Raw genomic sequence first — 20823 nt, forward strand, 5'->3', positions numbered from 1 at the left:
GCTGGGTGACCGGTCATTCTCTTTCAGCCCTAGGAAGAAGGACCTGGCAAGCCATTTCTGAAAAATGCTGCCAAGAATACTATAGGAGGTGGTCACCATGACTCAAAACTGACTTGAGGCTGCAATTTACTTTCCTCTGTTGCTGCCATGCTACTCACCTTTGATAAGGCTATCAACATGCTGGCAGCAGCCACCCAATGTTGCACCTGCTTCCTTATTGTCTTCAGAAGCATCCCCCTTATTACCTGCACCTGCCTGCCACATACCACTCTCCCTGGCACCCCACTGCTGTGACCTATTCTGCTTCAAGTAGTCACTGTATGTTTTATGTAACCGTTTACTTTATTTCATCGGTTGTACCATTCCTCCTCAACTAACATGCTAGCCAACCCAGACTGAAATTTGGATATCCATAGCTTAGAAGTTACCCTGTTTATCACAAGACTCCGATCTTCTCTTACTGGAATGAAATGTCATAGCACTATCATATTCTCTCTTGAAGAATTCCCCCACCTGAAAAAAAAGAAGGAAATTAAGTATCCAAGCCCAGGAAGACTCATAGCTTTCAGTAAGTGAACCAAGTGGTGCTGTGAAAGACAACAGCAAAAGATCAATTTATTAGAGCCTAAAGGTTAATATGGGTCATCAGACAGACTGCCTGCTTGAAACAAAGGGTTTATACAACTAAAGACATAGCTGAGGCTTACTAGCAGCTTTGGGACATGGGGTCATGCTATAAACTCATGCTATAAACTCATGCTATAAACCAGGGGTCCCCAAACTTGGCAACTTTAAGACTTGTGGAGTTCAACTCCCAACTGAAGTCTACAAGACTTAAAGTTGCCAAGTTTGGAGATCTCTGCTATAAACATAAATATTTCAATCAAATACATTTGGTTCCAATTCTCAGCCCTTGCTCTAATTTGGTATCTTCAGATCTTGGACCTCTCCATTTCATAGTTTTTTTTCTGGCCATCTGTCCTGCTTCATCTATAATTTGATAAATTGGATTGCATATTTTTCTTTCAGTGATGTAGGACTTCATGTGTTTGTTCCTACAGGCACTCTATTGCTGCCTTCAATCATAAAAGTGGCTTGTCAAGAGTTAAATGGTTAAATAAATTCTACTGGCAAATATTATAGACATGAATATTATGATGACTTGTGGAGCTGTTCAGCATGCATATCATTATAATGTATTCACTTTGCTTTATATGTTGGGAGGTAGGGAACCAAGAATTCTGCATGTATGAGATTGGTTCAAATGTGCAAAAACATGCAAAACATTTCACATTTTTCCGTGAATATTCAAGTTTGTCGAAAAGCAAACAAAATCTTCTTAAACATTACTCCTAAAAAGAAAACAACAAGGTCCCCTGTTTACAAAATACACACTTTGTTTTGCACTAGACCAATCTGACTTGTTCTCTCTCCCTCTCTTTGCAATGAGACCAAGCCAAACAATTCCTCAGATCTTCTCTTGGAAAGAGAAAAAGGCCTTCCTTCTCTAAACATCTCTCTACTTCACCTTCTCCATCTGCTGCTCTGGGCAATCTATGTTAGGGACAGAATTCAAAGCAACCCTTTTCCCTGCTATCCAAAGTGTAGCGTCACAGATAAGAGGAAATGCTGAACCATCTGCGATCTGCAAAAAGAGTTCTGCTTTCAAATAGCAAGCTTGCCCTTCCCCAGCAAACACTTAAAGCTGCCTGGTAAAGGAAGAGACTAGTAGGCGGGCTGAGAAATATTCTCCCTTCCGCTTCCTCCCTAACCCACAACCTGCTGTTAATTCAGCTTCAGTTTTGACATATCTATAGAAGACTTTCCACCATCAACATTTGTTGAGCTGCTTTGTTGCTCAAGAGGCTTCCCGAACTCCACGGTGCTGTTAGGCCGGAGACATGCAAGCCATCAAATGTGTGGTGGTAGGAGATGGGTATGTACCCTTCATTTGAGGAGCAAGGGAGTGAGTGGGTCTTTTTTCCCTCAGCTGCTCTTCTGACAAAATGTGTGCATCCTTGTTCTTTCTTAATCTCCATCTTTCTTTTAGAGAGAGAGCATAGAAACCAGGGGAGGAATTTTATTTATTTACTGTGCAATATGAATGGAGAAATAATACTTTTATTTTTCAGCAATGTGAATTTTTTAAAAAGTCAGCCTGGATAAAACATATACAATATGATTAATTGTGGAATTGCCTACCAGATAACTTGTTACCTCTCAAATAAACCATGGCTCCTTTATTTAACTATTTTAAGGCAGAACCTTCCCAGCCTCCTGCTCTCCATGTGGGTAATTGGGACCACAGCTCCCAAAATTTCCAGTCAATTGGCCCAAAGACCTCGTGCATTTGAAGAGCAAAACCTGGGGAAATTTTGATGTAATTACAATAGTTTCATTTTGGGAGTTAAATGTTGCAAGCCTGAAATAATGTAACTATCTTTCAGGTGATTTAAAATGGAGATACAGGCCTTATATTGCATAGCTTTCTGCCTAGGTTGTGGTTTACTGTACCAATGGTCTTGTTAAAATTTCATGGCTTTTTTTCGCCTTTTGCTTATGAAACTAGTAAAAAAAAATTTTTTTTCTATGCAGCCCTATAAAACTAAGATGAAAGCAATTTTCTCTGAAGCACTTGTTACCCAGGAAGGTCTATTTGTTGTGATCATCATTTCTAGATGTCATTTGTGGATTAGGGGCCAGGCTCAGAAACAAACTGAAGATGCCAAAGAATGCCTCCTAATACAACAGCTGTTGATTAAGAAGCAGAAAACGGAGGGAAAAAAACACCATAAAGCAGAAAAAAACACCATAGGATTGCTGTGAGGTTGCCTTTAGGATAGAGCTAGGGTCAGTCCCTTTGTCAGCTACAGCTCTTTTCTTGTAGTATCTACTTGTTAGAGGAAAGGGGCTATAATCAGATGGCAATATGATAGCTGCATAAGATACAAAAAATCAGCATGAGAAAGGGATTCGTAGAGTGATATGCTAGGTAATAATGTGCTGAAAGAATTTGTAGCAAAAAATGTAGCAGCAGACATAAACTTCACCTCCTTCCTGGTAATATGCTCCTGATGACTCAACAATATTTTTCCCCATGATTTAGAGTCAGCTCAAAAACAAAATTTGAGTTGCCTGTATATAAAGACAGCTCCTATGTCCACTAAGCGGAATATGACAAGTTAAATTTAGTTTTGGACTTCCTATTAATTGTTCAATGAACTACCGCCTTAGTTTCTTGAATTTTGGAGGGTCATAAGCACAAATCTACGAAGGAACAACATTATGCCTGGGAGAGAAGGACAGTTGCCGTGAATTAAATTCAGCTTGATCCCTTCATCCTAGGATTTCTTGAAATTATTTGCCTTGAGCCGATACAGACAAAGGGACTTTTCTAGCTTCTATATTTCACCAGTATCTTTTCTTCTGCTGTAACCTCAATGAGGAAGTTTCCTTGAAGTGTTGAACACCTGTGATTTAAAAAAACAAGCATGAAGAAGTTGAGGGAGGGGTCATATTTCAATGGTTCAGGTTTGAATTTCTCCAGTTAAAAAGGCTTAATGCTCCTGTAAATGAGAATTAGATCAGCCTTTCTAAATCTTTTCTGTATCTTGTACAGAGGTGGATTCATAAACTGTATAAGGGTAGATAAAGTCTCGTGTGTCAGTTTAGGTGCTTTTGCTAACCTCAAATAAAGGATTTGATGAGCTATTCCAATCATGTGTTCCCATGCTCCTCCCATGTGAGATGCATGGGGAGGGTTAAATATCCATGTGCATTTGTTGGCTTTAAGGTAGTCGTCAAGTGGCAAGTCTGGGCGAATGCCATCTTCTATCTGTAGTTCTTTCCAAGAGCCTACAAAGTTCGTTCCACAGTCAGATCTGAATACCTTGACTGGGCCTCTGTGGGCATGAAACCTTCTCAGGGCATTGATGAAGCAAGAGGTATCCATAGTTTCGATGACTTCGATATGGCTAGATGGGAACATACGTGTGATGTAGGTGCACATCTTGGAGACAGTGGAGAGAGATGCACTATGACTCCCATTCTTCTGTTCTAGTGGGAGTGGTTTGTCCCAATCTTTGGTGTTTTGAGAGAGTGTGCGCAGTAGAGTTCTACCGTGAATGGTGACAGGAGTTGCAAACCCTAGAGGATCGAACAGGCTGTTAACTGTTGACAGCACTCCTCGCCTAGTGAAGCCGGTCTTTAGGGCTGGGGTTTTGAAGATGAAGAAGTCTTTCTTCAAGTCCCAACACAAGCCGAGGCTGCATTGGGTGAAGGGGGCATCGTTGCTGAAATTGAGGACTTGCAGTCCCTTGGCATGGTCCTCGGGTTAAAGGCCTTTAGTACTTCTTCACTATTGGACACTATCTTGTGTAGCTTGAGGTTGGCTGTCCCTAGCATTTGCTGTGTATTCTTCAAGAGGTCTATGGCCTCCGCTGGGGTGGCTACATATTTCAAGCCATCGTCCACATAGAAGTTGTGTTCTACAAAGCGTTCAGCCTCTGTTCTGTATTTGTGTGCTCCCTCTCAAGCAGTACGTTGGAGACTGTAGTTTGCAATAGTAGGGGAAGAGCCATTGCCAAAAACATGCATTCATTTGGTATTCAGAAATCCGTTGGTTGTGCTGATCATCACTAAACCATAGGAAACAGGTAGTTGCAGTGATCTTCCCGTATGAGGAAGGAATAGAACATCTGCTGTATGTCAGCCATAACTGCTATAGCTTCTTTCCTAAAGCAGATGAGCACCCCAAGGACACTGTTCATGAGGTCAGGTCTGGTCAAAAGGGCCTTGTTTAGAGAGTGGCCTTGGAACTGTGCATTGGTGTCAAAGACTACACGTATTTGGCCTGGTTTCTGTGGATGGTACACTCCAAAGAATGGCAGGTACCAACATTCTTCATCATGTTCCAGGGGTGGGGCCGGCTCAGCATGTCCGTTCCTTATCATTTTGTCCAAGAACTCCACCATATGAGCTTTCATCTCTGGTTTCCGGGGTCATGATTCATCTGAGACTGAAAAGGTGGGAGAGCGCATATTTCTGAATGTTTGGCAGGCATTGCCTGGGAGTGCAAAAGAGTAGTGGCACGACACAACCACCAGTTGCATCTCATTGAAATTCTTTATCCATGAGCCGAAGGAATTTGTTGTCTTCAATGGACAAAGCAAAGTTGTTATCTTCTCTGGTGGTCTGGAATAGTGTCTTTCCCAAGACAGTTTTAACTGTCAAAAGCATGAAGTGATCTAGGCATGGTGTCAGGCGAGATGGTCTGCCATTCTTGAGAATGGAAGTAGCTAAGGCAGTGGCCTGGGTTGGGGCCTGTAGGTGATTGAAACAGACTACACCTATGATCCCCCAATCTAGTGGAGATTTGATGACCACTGGGGCGTCTACAAGGCTGCCGACTGACTTGGAGAAGAGAAAGGCTCGTGGGGCATTATTTCCCAGCAAGAGTAGGATATCAGCCTCTGGATCTAGAGCGCGGAAGTGATGTGCCAGGTGCTGTAGGTGAGGCATGCCACTTATGACCTCAGGTGTTGCAATCTGACTGCAATCGTTCATTACCCCATTGCATTCAAATATGGGCAGTAGTGGGAACCGGAACTTCCATCCAATGATTCTATGCAGAGTCCAGTAGCTCTCCTCCCCACCGTGCTTCTTGGTCCATGGCATGTTGATACAGTGAAGTGAAGTTCATCCTGTTGCACCTCAAAGAGTTCAAAGAATGCAGGTCTGGCCAGGGTGCAGGTGCTTTGAGTGTCTAGCAGCACATACATTTTCACAGCATCTTCGGGGCATCCTTCAGGGTACACTTTGGCTAAGCAGATGGAAAGACACGAATGAGAATGTGGTGAGTTGGCACACAGTGCTGTGCAGTTGGCACTCACCCTTGGTTTTGGTTGTGATGTGGCAGTCTGTTGAGGAGCCCTGTATGCTTCTTTGTTATGTTGAGGCTTCTTGTCCGAAGGAGGGTTACGAGATATCTGCATTGGCGGCCCAGAGTCTGGATGCAGTGCGGTCAGGTGCTGGTCACTATGGCATAAGTCGCATCGCACCTTGGCTGTGCAGTACTTGGATGGGTGTTTAGATTCTCAACACTTGTAGCAATATTGGTACTCCCTTAGCAACTCTTTTTGTTGGGTCAGTGGTTTCACTGCAAACCCAGTGCAGCTGTTCAGAGAGTTACGAGTAGGGTGCATAGGACAAAACTGGTTTCTCCTTGTAGTGGGAGATCTAAATTGGGGTGGATGGGATGACGTAGCAGGTGACCTCTTGATGGTTGAGGAGTGTACTTCGGTCTTATGGACAGCCATGAAGGGTCTTTCCCTGGTAGTGTGCATAGGGCCTGAGGGCGATATATGGTTGCTGTTGAATCTTCTGTCATTAGGAGGACTAACAGTTCTGAGTCCACGGGTCCGATGTGTGTTGCACACTGTCGCCTGGTGGGACACAAATTCTTCAAGAAGTGTGAAGGGTACAAAGTGGTGGCAACCCTTGACCATGAAGGTGTCAGTCAACTGGAACCACTTTTCAAGTAGCACCTGTGGAAGTTTTTGAACAATTTTGTTCTGCGTGTCGATGTGACCGAGACAGGTGAGTCCTGGTAAATTGGGATCCCATTGTGCTGTTCTCAGCTGGACAAGTATGTTAGGAAGGTCTATGATTCGGCGAGGCTTGTCAATGGGAATTTTAGGAAAACTGATGAGGCTATCCAGGAGTGTTGCTTCTACATCCTCGGAAGCGCCATACAGTTTGTCGAGCCTTTTCCATGATAACCGTAGGGCAGCGGCCGGGTCATCTAAGTGGGATGTCAAAAGTTCCCTTGGTATGTCGGCAGACTGTGGCCCTAGCCATGCTATCAAGTGTCTGATTATTTCATCAGGGTTCAGGCGTGCCACCTAATTTCTAAGTAACTATCCAATTTCCATAGACTGGCTGGGACAGCACAAAATCAGAGGCAACTCTGATCATTCAGTACTACAGGAGTGGGGAATCTTGGCCTGTTTATGATTTGTAGAGTTCAACTATCAGAATTCCTGAGCCAGCCATGCTTCTGGAAGTTGAAATCCACAAGTCATAAAAGGGCCAAGTTCAGTCATTGAGCATTTTTAGGCTCTTGGTGGCTATATTGATGCTTGCCTCAATTGCTTCATGCTTGGACTAATGCAATAGACTTCCAGAAAGTGCTCCCAGTTCCTCTCTCTATCACGTGCGGTCAGTCAAAACAGTAGTTTTGGGGATTGCTCTGGACCTCTAATGCTTTCCTCATATTTTGCTATACAATATGGCACATTACTTGCTTCCTATTTGAAACAGAGCTGAATTTAAAATACTGGTGTTTGGGATGTTTTTTCTTTAATTTGCTGGTCTCAAGCCCTCCAGTATCTGCTCTTATGTTACAATCCCAACCATCCTTTCTATCCCTTTGTGCAAATCTTTATCCCTCTTTCACCCTCCAGGGTTGTTATCTGCTATTTTGAGAAGGGCCCATCATTCTAAAATGAGCTTCCTCTTTTCCTTCATATCTGTGTAAGTTGTGCAGATTTCAAAAAGGATTTAAGGCCCCTTAACTTTATTTGTGGATTAATGTAGAGCTTGTTTATTCCACCGTACTCTTTTACAATTCCCAGAAATGTTAGTATTGCAATTCTTGCTGCCATGTTCTGGTTATTGAGAAGAGAGAGGGAGGGAATGGAAGAGAAAGGATAGATAGATAGATAGATAGATAGATAGATAGATAGATAGATAGATAGATAGATAGATAGATAACCAGTAGATAGATAGATAAAAGCATAGTGTAAATATGTGTTGTGGTATAGTACCAGGTGGCTGTTTAAATTCTAAATATATGTTCAGTTGCTCATTAGATTCTGAACATTTTTGTATTGCATGAAATATTTGTATTTCCTTGCTCATACCGTGACTTGGTACAAATACTTAAATTTTATTATCATTATTATTATTCCCACCACCATTCCTCATGCACTGTTCTCGTGTTCATGTAAGAACAAAATGAGAACATCCTTTAAAAGCCAATTCCAATTATTGGTTAGAAAATCTACAAATATTTCAGCTGAATCCCAAGGAGGATTATCTAGATATAAACTCCACAAATGCCATACTACTGTATTTTTAATTAAGAGAGCTGAGGATGAATACCCGAGAACAGCTTTTACCATCTGGTGCCATACCAAGATGATACTACAACCACTTTTGTCATCTCTTAGCATAGGGCAAGCTGGATGTTTTACAAGATTTTTTTTTAAAAAAAAAACTTTACAGATAGATGGTTGTCTAGAAACACATGTAGCTCTTCCTTCTACTGTAGTTCCTATCTAACAGACATTATGTCATGTCTAGATCATGGATGTCAAATTCGCTGTGTTACATGGTTGCCATCACATAAGGTTTCATGACTTTTTCCCACTCGTGGAGCTAGGCTGGGACTACATTTTCCATTGGATCATCCTATTTGCTCAAACTATCCAAACAGACACATTCATGCTCAACTTCACAAGCCTTTTTATGGCTTCATGTCTGACACTTTTTTTTTTAACCAGATGTTTAGAACATGGACAACATTTACTCATTGCACAGGGTTTAACAAAAGAGTATTTCTGCATACTTGGTCTTAGCATGTTGTCCACAACTATGTGAAAAGTTTACAGAACATCATGAGAATTTCACAGACCAGCTTTCATCCATCTGAAAAATTCTGGGTATCTTGGATAGAACTGTGATTATCTGAAATAAGCATGGCCAGACTTGATGTGAGCTCTAAACAACCATGTCTCAATTATGCCAGAAAAGCCTGACTTAAGCAATTGGGTGACATTTTTTTAAACTAAAGAATGGATGAGGAAGTGACAATTTGCTTCTGGTTCCTTCCTGATTTTAATGAATTTTCTTCACTAGTACCTAAGCATAGAATAAACATGGCCTAGTAATCTTTCTCTCTTTGATTCTTTTGTATGTTTTATTGAAGTTGCCTCCATCTCATTCCCATCTATACTAAATTTAAAGTTGTTCTTACCTACATGTTTCATGCTTCTATCTCAGTTATTCAGCATGGCACCTGGGGCAGTGTTTCTCAACTTGGGCATCTTAAAGATGTGTTCAATTTCTGGACACTATTGTGACACTGCCATGCAAATCATTTGACCAGGAACTTCATTCATAAGCAAAGCATCTCTCTAAATCTACTCTTGACACATATTTTAAAAAGAATTGTAGTTATATGCCTTTTCCCTTTTTTCCCCCTTCAGAGCTGTAGGTAAAACTTGTCTCCTGATCAGCTATACCACCAATGCATTCCCAGGAGAATATATTCCTACTGTGTGAGTATGGAAATTGTTTAGCTTAATAATGTTGGGTTTGAAAGAGTTAGATCTCACTAGGATTCCTGTTTCTGAAGGAAATTCAACTTTGCTGTGTAAATAATATCAGCACAACATAAGATCAGGTGTCCATGAATCAAGAGCATTCAGCATTGTAGTATTCCTAGATGGGAATATTAAGAAAAACAAATGAATTCGATTAAGAAATTATTTGCACCTATTCTGTGCATTTTGGGAATAAGACAATAATTAATTTGGTGCTCATCCAACTTCATAGAATCACAACTTTAGCGAATAGGAGTTGTCACTGCCAATACATCTAGGAAAAATGATAGTAAAGAGGCGTATAGTACAGCTTCATTTTGGTATTGTGCCCTCAATAGTTTCTAATATACTGATTTAATATAGAATTGGGCTTCACATCTTATGAAAATGATTGGTTTAGTGCCAGTTTAATTGTATGTTGTGAGGAATTATTGCTTAAAAAGGGAAAGAACTAAAAATGAGGTACATAAACACTCATCTGATTTGAAATGGGACTGTAAGCATGAGCAGTCATAAAACACCCATTTTTCCAAAGACAGATTAGAGATGCTAAGTGCTGTGATTTTTTTTCTAGCCTTCCAGAAAGGGGGATGGGTGGGTATAAAAAACTCAAGATGGCAATCTACAAAAATGCAGTCTGAGCCATGCAGATTTTATGTGCAATACACATAAAAAAAAGGAGCACAAAAGGAGTTTTGATTGCAAAGTGGCACCCCCTCTTGACTTCTTTTGATTTCCTCCCTTTAGGCACCCTTATCTTCCAGATTGCTCACTAGCACTCCAGAATATCTTTGTTGTTGTACGGTACCAAGAGCCCACACATAAAGAAATCACTGAGATGAACCATCCTCTATTTTCAAGGAATACCTTTGGGGCCTTGTGCTACACCAGAAGGTGCCAATGGGATTTGCAGAATCCAAATTTCCCATTTAATGTTTAAGAAATAAAGTCAATTGAATCAAAGAGTCTGAGGGTGCCAAGAGAAATACCTGTTAGCACCCTGGAGAGAACCATGCTTTTTTTCCTAGATTAGGATTTCAGTCTAAGTAAAAGAGTAAGATCCCTCTCCCTCTAATATCAGTATAAACTTTGATATCTGTTACAGCTTTGATAACTATTCTGCCAATGTGATGGTTGATAGCAAACCTGTAAACCTGGGATTGTGGGATACAGCTGGCCAGGAAGATTATGACCGCTTGAGGCCTCTCTCCTACCCACAGACTGTAAGTCATGAGTTTTCTCTGAAGCGTTGTGTAATTGCTTACGGCTATTGGATATGGACTGCAACAACCCAAAGTCGTGACCACCAGCAGAAGCTGCAAAGAGCCATAGTTCTCCTCAGGGGTGGGATTCAAATTTTTTAACAACCGGTTCGGTGGGTATGGCTTAGGTGGTGGGCGTGGCTTGGTGGTCATGTGACTGGGTCGACATGGCTTGGTGGTCATGTTACTGGCTGGGTGTAGCCAACTCAATATCACTCACATCGAGGCACACATCTCCTCGCCTGGCCTCTCATGACTGTGGGGATCCTGCAATAGTCGTAAGTGTGAAAAATGGTCATAAGTCACTTTTTTCAGTGCCATTGTAACTTTGAATGGTCATTCCACACAAGCAAAGTACCAGCAAAGGAGGGGAAAAAAACTCTCAGAGTCGTTCCTGAGACAGGAAGTCTAGTCCTACCAAGTCTAGTCTTCCTGAGACAGGAAGTCTAGTCCTACCAAGAATGTAAGAGGCAGTTTCTGTAAGCAGCACCAGAATGTTTCCTTCCTGCCTTCCTTACAGGATTAGGCCAGTAATTTCTTTTAACCAAACTGCTTAGAATGTTAACAACCGGTACTTGCAAATAGGTGCGAACTGGTAGAATGCCAACCCTGGTTCTCCTTATTTAGTAGACATCCAGATTTATTTGTTTGACAGCCTTACTTACCTCTGAAGAGCTTTGTTCATATTCCTTGTTAGCACACAGATGGCAGCTTCTACCTAACCTTAGCTGATTTAAAAAAAAAAACCTATCTAGGAGTAAACCTAGCCAGCATTTGGATGAGAGACCATTAAGAAATCATTAGACTGTAGACTAGAATGGAGATTTTAAAAGAGCATTCTGAAAGAAATCAATGGCAATGAGTTAGCACCACATTATCACCAGGAGACAATATTATATTAATGAAGTGTTATTATATCTGGGCCTCCAAAATCTTAATTACATTTGATGGTGGCAGTGCAAAAAATAACAGTCATCATAGCCAAAAACCCCAGAATGTTTAATAATTTTACCCAGCTGATCCAGGACTTAAGAAAGCCTTTCCTCTCATTTTTTAAGATGGAAATAAGATTATATTTACATAATTTAAGGAGGTCCTTCAAGAGTCCTGGACCAAATCCTTAGGCTTCTCCAACTGATAGTAAGAACTGTACAATATAATATTAAATATAACTCTCAGATGGGGGAACATGATGATAACATGAAGAAAGCATCAAATCAAGATTTTTCTGAGTTAATCTTGATTAGATAAGCTAGCTAGTATTTTACAGCCTGTGAGAATAGCTGTGAACTTGTTTGGGGTGCTTGTTGAAAACGGCAACCATCAGGGCATGCCTTATCAAAGGATGGCTTCTTCAAGAGGTATTCTTGTAACCTAAGATAATGTGACAGTTTGCTTTTTTAGTATTGTGGATATTGATTTATTAGTGAAAGAAGTAATTCTTTTGTGCCTATATAATAGATCCTCTAGGTAAAGGATGTCAAACTCAAGGCCTGGTAGGCCAGATCCAGCCTATGGGGTACTTAGATCCGGCCCATGGGGGAGCCCTGGAAATAGTGAAGGACTGGTCTGCAGTGCCTCTGCCAGTGAAAATGCAGCCCTCCCGAGCTCCATTTTTGCTGGCAGAGGGTTGCAGGAAGCTGTCACAACAGAAAACGGAGCTCAGGAGCCTGTTTTCTCTGCCAAAGCACTTGGGCCATCTCAGTTGCCCCCAACACAAGTGATGTCAAACTGGCCATGCCCACTCTGGCCATGCCCACCCCAGTCCCCAAGGTCAAACACAACCCTGATGCGGCCTCAATTAAATTGAGTTTGACACCCCTGTTCTAGGTTTTGTGTACTGTTCTTTGTTTCAAAAGTCCTTTGCATTCATAAAGCATTTAGTAAAGATTCAAAATTCCTTAGATGCATCTTTCAAATCAACCAAAATCACTGCACTAAATATTCATTAACAATACCAATGTAGCTTACAGGGTTGTTGTGAGAGTTGAAGAGATGTTCTGTGAAATGTTTTAAACACCTGAGCAACAATGTATATCAATATTTGGTACATTCTGCTTCATAATGTGACTTTTTTCCTGGCTGCACCAAATGTTCACATGATTTTTTTTTCACCTGTCTTTGAATTTTCTGCCTACAGGATGTCTTTCTTATCTGCTTCTCTCTTGTCAGCCCTGCATCTTACGAAAATGTCCGTGCTAAGGTGAGATCATCTGAGGTTCTGCATGCAGAGCAAGTGAAGCAATACTCAGTCTTGGTATTGCTGCAGCATGAAAAATATACGGTGACAGTAAAATATTTGGATCCTCATGCAATGTATAAATTGGACTGGTGTCATGGATTTCATTGAAAATATTGGATGGAAGATTCCTAACTTTTCCCATGACTATGCTGCATTTTCCATATTGGGATTTTCCACATTCCCAGTTCCTGGGAATTCTGGTAGTCAAAGTCCAATAAATCTGAAGGATGTATTGGATGAAGTCTCCTTTATATCAACATAACTCTTCAAATCTATCAGAGGTTGCATCACAGTCTACAGTCAGGGTTCAGCAACACTAGAGCATGAGGCTAGGTAGAGTTGTCCTTCTTGTAACAGTTCCAATTTGTCTGAATCCTTCTTAAAAGTATCTAGGGATTAGGTGAGCCCTTCATTGTAAATGTTTAATGATCAGAGTTGGGTTTGTTTTCTGATGCCACTACGTTTGTTTTCCATTAAAAATTGTTTTTTAACCCCAGGTATATCTCACAATTGCAGAATTGCAATTGTGAGATGGGCAGCTATATAAATTGATCAAATACAAATACTTCAAGGGATATGAGCCAAGATGCATTTGCTAAATGTTTGTTTATAACATTTATACCCACCGCTATCAGAATCAATTCTCCATGGTTTAACAGCTACATTATATACTGTGACTCATATTCATCTTGTTATCAACTGCCATTCCAAAATCTATTTCCTGTGTATTATTACAAATATGGGCATTTGACTTCTAGTCCTTATCTAAGAAGGCTGCATTGGTGGAAATGGCCCATTTGGTTTGTCATTTATCAACCCGCTGTTCTGCATCATTGTGTTTTGTGTTACTTCAATAAAATCTTGAACTTTCTTTTAGTGGTTCCCTGAAGTACGACATCACTGCCCTAGCACTCCCATGATCCTGGTAGGCACAAAGCTGGATCTCCGGGATGACAAGGATACTATTGAGAAGCTGAAGGAAAAGAAGTTGGCCCCTATTACATACCCACAAGGTCTTGCCCTAGCCAAAGAGATTGGTAAGAGTTGCTGCAGGGACGGGAAAAGTTTTCTGGTTTCACTTATGCCAGTTCAATTGTGGATACCCATCTCTCTCAAACCAATCAAATGCAGTCAGACATTGCTATCCATTATTGAGACTAGGTTGGTATTTATCTTCTATCTGTTTTTCTTTGGCTTGTTTATTTTACACTTTCTTTACTTTAGCCTTTAGAAACTAACTCTGGTGCAATATGCAGAAACCTGTGCAGATATAAGAGCTAGAAAGCAGCTGAGAAATTCAGAAAGGCAAATGCATGAAAGTATCATCTACCAAGCTCACAAACCCTCTTTTTTCTTTTTCTTTTGATAGAACAGAGCAGTTTCTAACTATTAAGTCCCATTCATCTATCCTTGAATTGGCAGAAAATATACAGCTGTTAAAAATTAGCATTGCCATTCCAGTCTTGTTCCTGCCTTTATTGGTTCTGTTCTCATCTTTTATTTATTTATTAGATCCAGAAGGAGACCTTTGAAGGGGCTTTTACGGAGGTGTCTGCTTCTGGGAAAGAGGATTTGTCTTCTTTTCCTTGAAGGAGGCTGTGATGAACCTTCTTAAGAATCCCAGTAGCATGGAATTCTTTTCATCCAGCATTGGATTAAAGATTACAGTTCATTAAATCAAAAGGACAGTTCAGATAAGGAGAACAGTAGTGTTTGCTGTATGTTGGGCTAAAATAGCCACAATGCATGACAGATAAGGGAAGAAAGTTTTTCCAAGGTATCTCTCATATTAGCTACTCCAAAGAAATGTTAACTTGAATATTTTGGTCCCCAAGAGATAGATGCTCAGGTATTTCTTTTTTGGGTTCACATTTTAATGAGCCAACCAATTCTGAACTGTTATGCAAATCAGAAACTTATCTCTGAAATTTCACACTTTTCCTAATGATGTGATCCAGTGCCACTTCAGAAAATGCATGCATGAATGTGTATTTGGAGAATTTAGAAAAAAAATATAGAAGAAAGTCCACTAGGAAATGTGTAGCAAAATGCGCATGTTTCTGCATTTAAAAGTAAAATGTATGTGGCCTTGTGTTTGGAAAACCATGGCCATAAAAGAAACCATTTGTTTATTTCTATGAATACACTAGTAAACTTATACTCATTCGTGCTCAGACCTTGTTAGTACATCTTTGCTGGTTTGCGAGCAAAGACACCGATGATCTATATATAAAGATTAAAGTGGCATCAGGTTTCTTGCAGAGTTAAGATTAAGATTAGGGCTTTAACTCAGCACATTAGAATGCTGATATTTTCCCCCTCCTCTTCTCAACTTTCTGTATCCGGAACTTGTCTTCTGTCTCTTGAAATAATGTTGAACCACAACTTCCTGTTCTGTATTCTGGGGACACATCAGCAAAAGCTAAAAGTCTGCTTGCTTTCTTTACCAGATTCTTTACCAGAATCTTTACCAGTGCACATTCGTGCTTTCTAGAAAAACAATGTATCTTTCCTTTTCACTACCTTCCAAGGCCTAAATAGAGGGTGAGACACAGGCAGAGTGAGAAAAGAGAATGATATAGTGTCTTAAATGGTAATTCTGGAGGGGGGCTGTTCTTTGGGACAGCAGTTGTCTCTTGCTTTCTTCAGTAACAGATGTCCTACTGGGTGGATTTAGGATTGCTATGCTTCAACAAAATTTGGCTTGTCCTGGGATCTGCCCGATAATTTAGAATCTGCATATGCCGTATCAGAAATAAAGTTTTTATTAATTTATGCTGGACATCCATTACAGGATTTATTTTCTTCCTTATTACATCAAAGACATCTAGTTTTATCACATCAAATGCAAGCTGCAGAGCAACAGCAAGCTCAAGTTTTGTGTTCATGTGTTCCTTATGGATGCCTGTAGCCATCTGATTGGCTGAGTGGTAAAGCATCTACTTAACATGCAGAATATGCTTGTTTAGTCTTCAGTCTCCCAATTAGTAATGATCAATATTTCTGCCTGAAACCCTAGACAACCAATTATTGTCAGGGCAAACAATACAGAGGTAGATTCTTGAATGGTTAGGCTCTACATAAGCCATCTTCCTGCGACAAGGCTTTGGTCTGATCGTGTTAGTCTTCCCCTATATTCCTAAGTACTGCTATCCATAGAGATGCCTAAGTTGATATCAAGACAAGTGAGAAAATTTATTCATTTCTGCTTCTTCCTCTTTGCAGATGCAGTGAAGTACCTTGAATGTTCAGCCCTCACCCAGCGTGGCCTGAAAACAGTGTTTGATGAGGCCATTCGAGCAGTTCTCTGTCCACAACCTACAAAGACAAAGAAAAGGGGGTGCAACATCCTTTAGGGGTAAGTATCAAAAGGCTCCCTGATTGTGCTTTCAACCAGAATGGATCAATACCAGCACGATTCCTCACCATGGGACTTGAAAAATTAGAAAGTTTATAATGTGCTACTGTTGTGATTTTAGCAGGAATATACATACATACATACATACATACATACATACATACATACATGGTATTCAGCTTTGTACACAAGCCTGATGGCAGATGAGATTCTGCTGAAACGTCGCTACAACTTTAAAACCACGACTATAATGATGTGGGAAAATACCCGAACAAAGCTGAATGCCATACATTATATATATATATATATATATATATATATATATATATATATATATATATATATATATATATATATAAAATGAATATATATTTCCACTAATGTGCTATGGAAAAGCTGCTGTGATTTAATGAGCCAGACATCTGAAAAAACATTCCTCCAAACTCTACAAAGGACCAGTGCATATGAGAAGTCTGGATGAAATAAACTTGAGCTTGGAATAAAAGAATCAATATAATTTGACACGAGGTTTAAAAAAAAGCCCAAGGGTTTCATTGCACACATAATCCACACATCAGCTTTGCCACATGGTACTCTGCAGATGGGTTGCATTACAATTTCTTGTGTTAGACTTACCATCTTTGATCAAGGATTGTCAATGAAGCAGAGGATGGTAGTTGACACACAGATGTATCACTGGGCACACACACCCTTTCAAAATCTTCTGCTCAATTTATTCACAGTCAAGTTGATTCAGAAGAGTTTTCCAAACCTCTCCAGAGAAGAGGAAACTGTAAATATCCCCTTAGTAATGACAGTCACACTGCAATTGCTAAATTCCCAATGGAGAAATTGTCTTGTGATATATTTCCCCAGGATTTAACTGAAACATGGAACATCAGAGAAGCTGAAAACCATTGGAAAGATGATTGTATGTATAATAAACAAGACATATATAGGCATACATCCACTTTGTCTACCCTTTCACTATATAAATGCAAAAATATTGTGGAAGATTGTAGGTATATTTAACAGACAGATAAGCAGAATTGGAAGGGACCTTGTAGGTCATCTAGTCCAAACACCCGCCCAAGCGGGAGACCCTACACCATTTCTGACAAATGACAGTCCAATCTCTTCTTGAAAGTCTCAAGTGATGGCGCTCCCACAATTTCCGAGGGCAAGCTGCTCCATTGGTTGATTTTATATATAATGGTTGGTCTAAGCCAGGGCTATCAAACTCAAGGCCTGGGGGCTGAACAGGGTGCTTAGATCTGGCCTGTGGGGCCACCCTGGAAACAGCAAAAGATTGGCCCGTGGTGCTTCTGCCAGTGAAAATGGAGCTCAGGAGGGCCCTCCCGTGCAGAGGGCTTCAGGAGGCCATCACAGCCGAAAATGGAGCTCAGGAGCCCATTCTCGCTGGCAGAGTGCTCGGACCACCACAGGCGCCCCCGACTCAAGAGACGTCAAGCTGGCCACACACCCCTCCCCACCTCCCCAAGGTCAAACACAATCCTGATGCAGCCCTCAAGGAAATCGAGTTTGACATCCCTGGTCTAAGCTGTAATGAAACTTATATTGTGGCTACAAAAATGTTTCTAAATTCTCTTCTTTGTTCAGAGTTTCCAAAGCAAATACTTTTTTTATTAAATCAAATGCAACCAACTGGGGAAAAATTGCAGGAAATTTCCTCAGTTTAGTATGTAGAACATAATTTTTTGGGCAGGAGTAGAATGTATATTTGTGTCAAAGAACAAGAAAAGCAGGGAGTGTGATATATATGTAGGTAGTCTGGAGCACAACCCAACACACTGTCATTGGGGGAGTGGGTAGATTGGATTCTTTTCTCTTATTTCCCCTTTCTCACCAATAAGAGAGGGAAGAACATTGTGCTGCTATATCCCAATATTTATCTATTTTCTATCGCAATGTGAAGGAACTCTACAGCCCACTAAAATTCTCCCCATGCTTACTTTTCATAACTATTTTACTGAATGCTAATGCATCAATAAAGGTCATCAGCACCAGTTCTATACAAGGGAAATTTTTTCATGCAAAATGTTTTCCTGCATAGGGTGCTATGTTTGGGATTCAGCTGTTCCACCTATTCCATTGGCTTTTCCCATTCACTCTCCCACTCTCAAATCCCACCCACCTATCTCCCCTTGGCTAGCATTTTATTGGTTTTTTTAATATACTGCTACCTTATTGTATTGTATTTTACATTAGCCATATAAAACTCTTAAAATTATTTTTGTACTTCTGCAAACTCTGAGATTTTTCCAAGTCTGATGACACCATTTGTGTTCCAGCCCTCTTCAGGCAGGCCTTTAGGGAGCAGCGGGATATTCACCTTGACAGCTAATGAAGTCATCCAAGTGGTTTTATGGGGCTGAAACTAGAGGATAAGGTTTCTGAACAGCAATGCCACGACTTTGTGATTCAGTTGTATAAAAGGATAATACTTTCCTAAAAGCCACCCCTTGCTTGGTTTCTGGGCTGGTATTTGTAGTAGCAAGGTAATTTTTTGGCCAAATGAAGAGAGTTGATCTTTATACTTCCCCCCCCCCCAAAAAAAAACAACAGACCAATTCATTGATCCATCTGGGTTGTGGAAGTGAGCCTAACTCTGCCAGTTTCTCTCCTGCCCTAAAGAAATCTTCAATTTTAATGGCTGTCTGCAACTATCTACTGCTTCATAAAGAGTGGAGAATGCAATTGTTTACAGCAGTTTTCCCCCAATTGTTTAACCTACCCCCAATGTCCCATCCATCATTGTCTTAGCTAAGAACTCTAGATGTTGAAGTCCACATATGTGAAGGAGCCCTGGACTGCAGAAGTTTGTCATGTAGCTAGCAGACTAGAGTAACACAATTTCTCTCCCTCCCTCCCTCTTTTTTTCTTTCCAATACAGAATTTGGATTAGTCCAGACCTTTCTGGACTTTGAAGAGTGGATGAAGAAAGAAAACTTTAGAGGTTGCTGGATTTTTAATCTTGTTTCACTCTGAATAGCCCAGTGCTTCAACAACTAGCTATTTGTTCACTTTAAAAAAAATCTGAATGTATGTACTCTATTCTTAACAAGGTGCATTCCAGTATAAATTGCTTTCCCCCCCCTCTCTTTCTGACCTAATTTGTGACTATTGCTTAAAAAAAATAAAATACAGTTACAGCAATATATTCATTAGTGATAAGGAAAGTGTTATGAAAGCTTTTCAAAGGGGGTCTTTGTTTTGTACATATTCTTTGCAGGTTCAAACAGTTAATGCCTCCTGTTGATCTGGACTAATGGTTTTTTTAATCAATAATTTTCATTTTCCTCCTGAATACATTTCCTAAATTTCCCCAGTGCTGGTAGGGATGTGTGTATGGGGGTTCTTTTTAACTATTGATTCTCTCCCTCATTTTTCTTATTTTTCTTTTGAATGGTAAACTAGTGGTATAAACAAACTCTTCCTGCATTATACAAAGCAAAGAAATATGCAGTGAAGCCAAGAATGTTTTAGTTTCCAATGCGAAATCAAAATGGTAGTGAGGCAATTGAACACTTGTACTCGGCATTATCCCCATGCTCTATTAATATATACAGGCCACAAAAAAACATTGCTTTTGAATAAATGCTGTAGAATATGGGAAAAGACTTCGCTACGTAAAGTGCCGGGTAATACAGCAATGTATAATGTGCTGCATGATCCTTCATGTTTTAAAAAAATATTCCTGTACTGAAAAAAATGATGCTTCCTCAGTACTAAAGAGTTTTAGCATGGGAGCATCCTTATTTAAAGTATTCTCCTACATTCCCCACCTGCTCCTATTACTGATCACTGCATTGCAAATGAGATTCAATTAAAATATAATCATAAACCATCTGTTCTTATTACCTATAACTTGTATGGGTGCTAAAAGAGATACACATTTTCAGAGATAGGTTGCTGAGATGCTGGCTGTTCTGCTATTTATTGACCAATCTATCTCATTTGGCAATATTATGAACACACAACTGATGAAGCTCATTCCCCATAAATATTGAATGCGAATTTAGACCAGATGTCATTACTGAGAAGTAATGTGCCCTTGGTCAGACATTATGATCATTAGAGGGCATGATCCCAATTTTTAGTACATAAGATGTCATAGTCACAGGTCCATAATTTCATTTTTGGGTTTCCCATTCTGTGTTGCCCCATAGCCATTCTGAGATGTAACCTGGACATGATTTAATGGTTTTGGAAGATGCTAACTTCTTGCTACATTTTATTTTACCAATGGGCCTTCTGGTGAGGCTGGTTGTTTGCCTTTTACCTCCTTGCCCAGTATCTCTTGCCCTCAAACCAAACATTCCAAATTGCTTCACTGTCTTCTGTCTTTCAAGAAGCTTTTTAATAAGGCTCTGAGCTAAGCCAGGTTGCCTACATATTGGTAGTGTTGCATCAATTCTGATCTAGAATTGCAAATATTTGTTCATAGCAGACAAGTTGTGTGGCAAAAACAACGTGACTCTTGACAATATATAATTGCATGGCAACCTACTCAATGTGCAAGAACCACGTGAACATGCCAAAGTGAGTGATGTG

At 40.2% G+C, this 20823-nt stretch overlaps 1 protein-coding gene across 1 annotated transcript; it reads left to right on the forward strand.

Moving 5' to 3' along the window:
• The first annotated feature begins 1776 nt into the window (after window positions 1-1776).
• RAC2 (Rac family small GTPase 2) lies at window positions 1777-19887 on the forward strand. The gene is made up of 7 exons (XM_026695855.2): window positions 1777-1936; window positions 9270-9341; window positions 10492-10609; window positions 12789-12851; window positions 13768-13927; window positions 16116-16248; window positions 19163-19887. Exons 1-6 carry the CDS (start codon window positions 1902-1904, stop codon window positions 16244-16246), a joined length of 579 nt encoding a protein of 192 aa, XP_026551640.1. The 5' UTR covers window positions 1777-1901; the 3' UTR covers window positions 16247-16248; window positions 19163-19887.
• Window positions 19888-20823: the final 936 nt, after the last annotated feature.

The sequence above is a fragment of the Pseudonaja textilis genome, chromosome 5 (assembly GCF_049901715.1).
Source record: "Pseudonaja textilis isolate UNSWEBS1 chromosome 5, rPseTex1.2, whole genome shotgun sequence".
In the NCBI taxonomy this organism is placed as follows: Eukaryota; Metazoa; Chordata; class Lepidosauria; order Squamata; family Elapidae; genus Pseudonaja; species Pseudonaja textilis.